Here is a 987-nt window from a genome sequence, read left to right on the forward strand (position 1 = left end):
TTTTCGTGTCATGGGCAACTGCGAAAGCCTTTCCAAGTTGACGCGCATCCTACCATCTGCAATAGGATCGATTCTCAGTATTGCAAACGAGCGGGCTCTATAGATAATCCCTACGTCTTCTTGAGGAAGTAGCTCAACCATACGTGCAAACAGAAAGGACTGTTTAGTCATGATGACAGCACATTTATTAACTGGAAGGACAACTGCATTATTTCGTGGTGGAAGGCGTGGATTTCAGTCTGCAGCAGAACCCCATGAATCCATGGCAGTGCTTTTTTTTCTATCCAAGGCTATCGATGACTAGATTCATCACGGTACGTAGATCGACAACGGCGGTTGCATGTACACCAGTTGGGAGAGCTTCATTCGCAGGGATCGACAAGATTCGGCGCATGTTGAAGGTGACATTGACAGCTGGTTGATCTCTGGTGCGTCGATAAACCGTTCCACTTGCAGTTGGCGCTGGTAGAATGCCAAGTACGGCGAGGTCATACAGCGCGTATCGCATTTGAATACCTTGGGGACTGATTTTCAACAGCAGAACATACTGGATTCCACTGTAATTGCACCACCATTGTGCAGCTTCTTCCAGACTCGCCCAAGTCTGAGATCTTCCAACCTCCACAGCCAGTGTCACCCAATCAGTAATGGTACGAGGTGCTGGTGCCGGTGTTCGGTTCAGCGTCGATCTCTTGGGGCCAAATGTCGCGTCGGCCTCCTTCTTCGGGTTGGCAGCTCTTCTCGCGGTCATCGATCCCCCTTTTGCAACCTCGTCTTCATTTCATTTCCTGCCGCACGTAGGAATTTGCTCGTGAATTCGGCCGCAGTACTCTCATGCACTATCGTTGGAAGCTCGATAATCACGATACGCCCATCATAGAGGGCGAGAAATCGAAGTGGAATCCGCAGTCCTTCGCCGTCCCCAACATACTTATTGAATGCAGTAACGGAGACTCCCTCACAAACGACGTACGGATCGATTTCGTC

The 987-nt window shown here is 49.8% G+C and overlaps 1 protein-coding gene across 1 annotated transcript; it reads right to left on the reverse strand.

Moving 5' to 3' along the window:
* Window positions 1-157: 157 nt before the first annotated feature.
* PPTG_06317 (hypothetical protein) lies at window positions 158-751 on the reverse strand (the record flags this gene model as incomplete). The annotated part of the gene is made up of 1 exon (XM_008900218.1): window positions 158-751. One exon carries the CDS (start codon window positions 749-751, stop codon window positions 281-283), a length of 471 nt encoding a protein of 156 aa, XP_008898466.1. The 3' UTR covers window positions 158-280.
* Between the last annotated feature and the right edge of the window lie 236 nt (window positions 752-987).

This window comes from Phytophthora parasitica (assembly GCF_000247585.1).
Source record: "Phytophthora parasitica INRA-310 unplaced genomic scaffold supercont2.9, whole genome shotgun sequence".
NCBI lineage: Eukaryota > Oomycota > Peronosporomycetes > Peronosporales > Peronosporaceae > Phytophthora > Phytophthora nicotianae.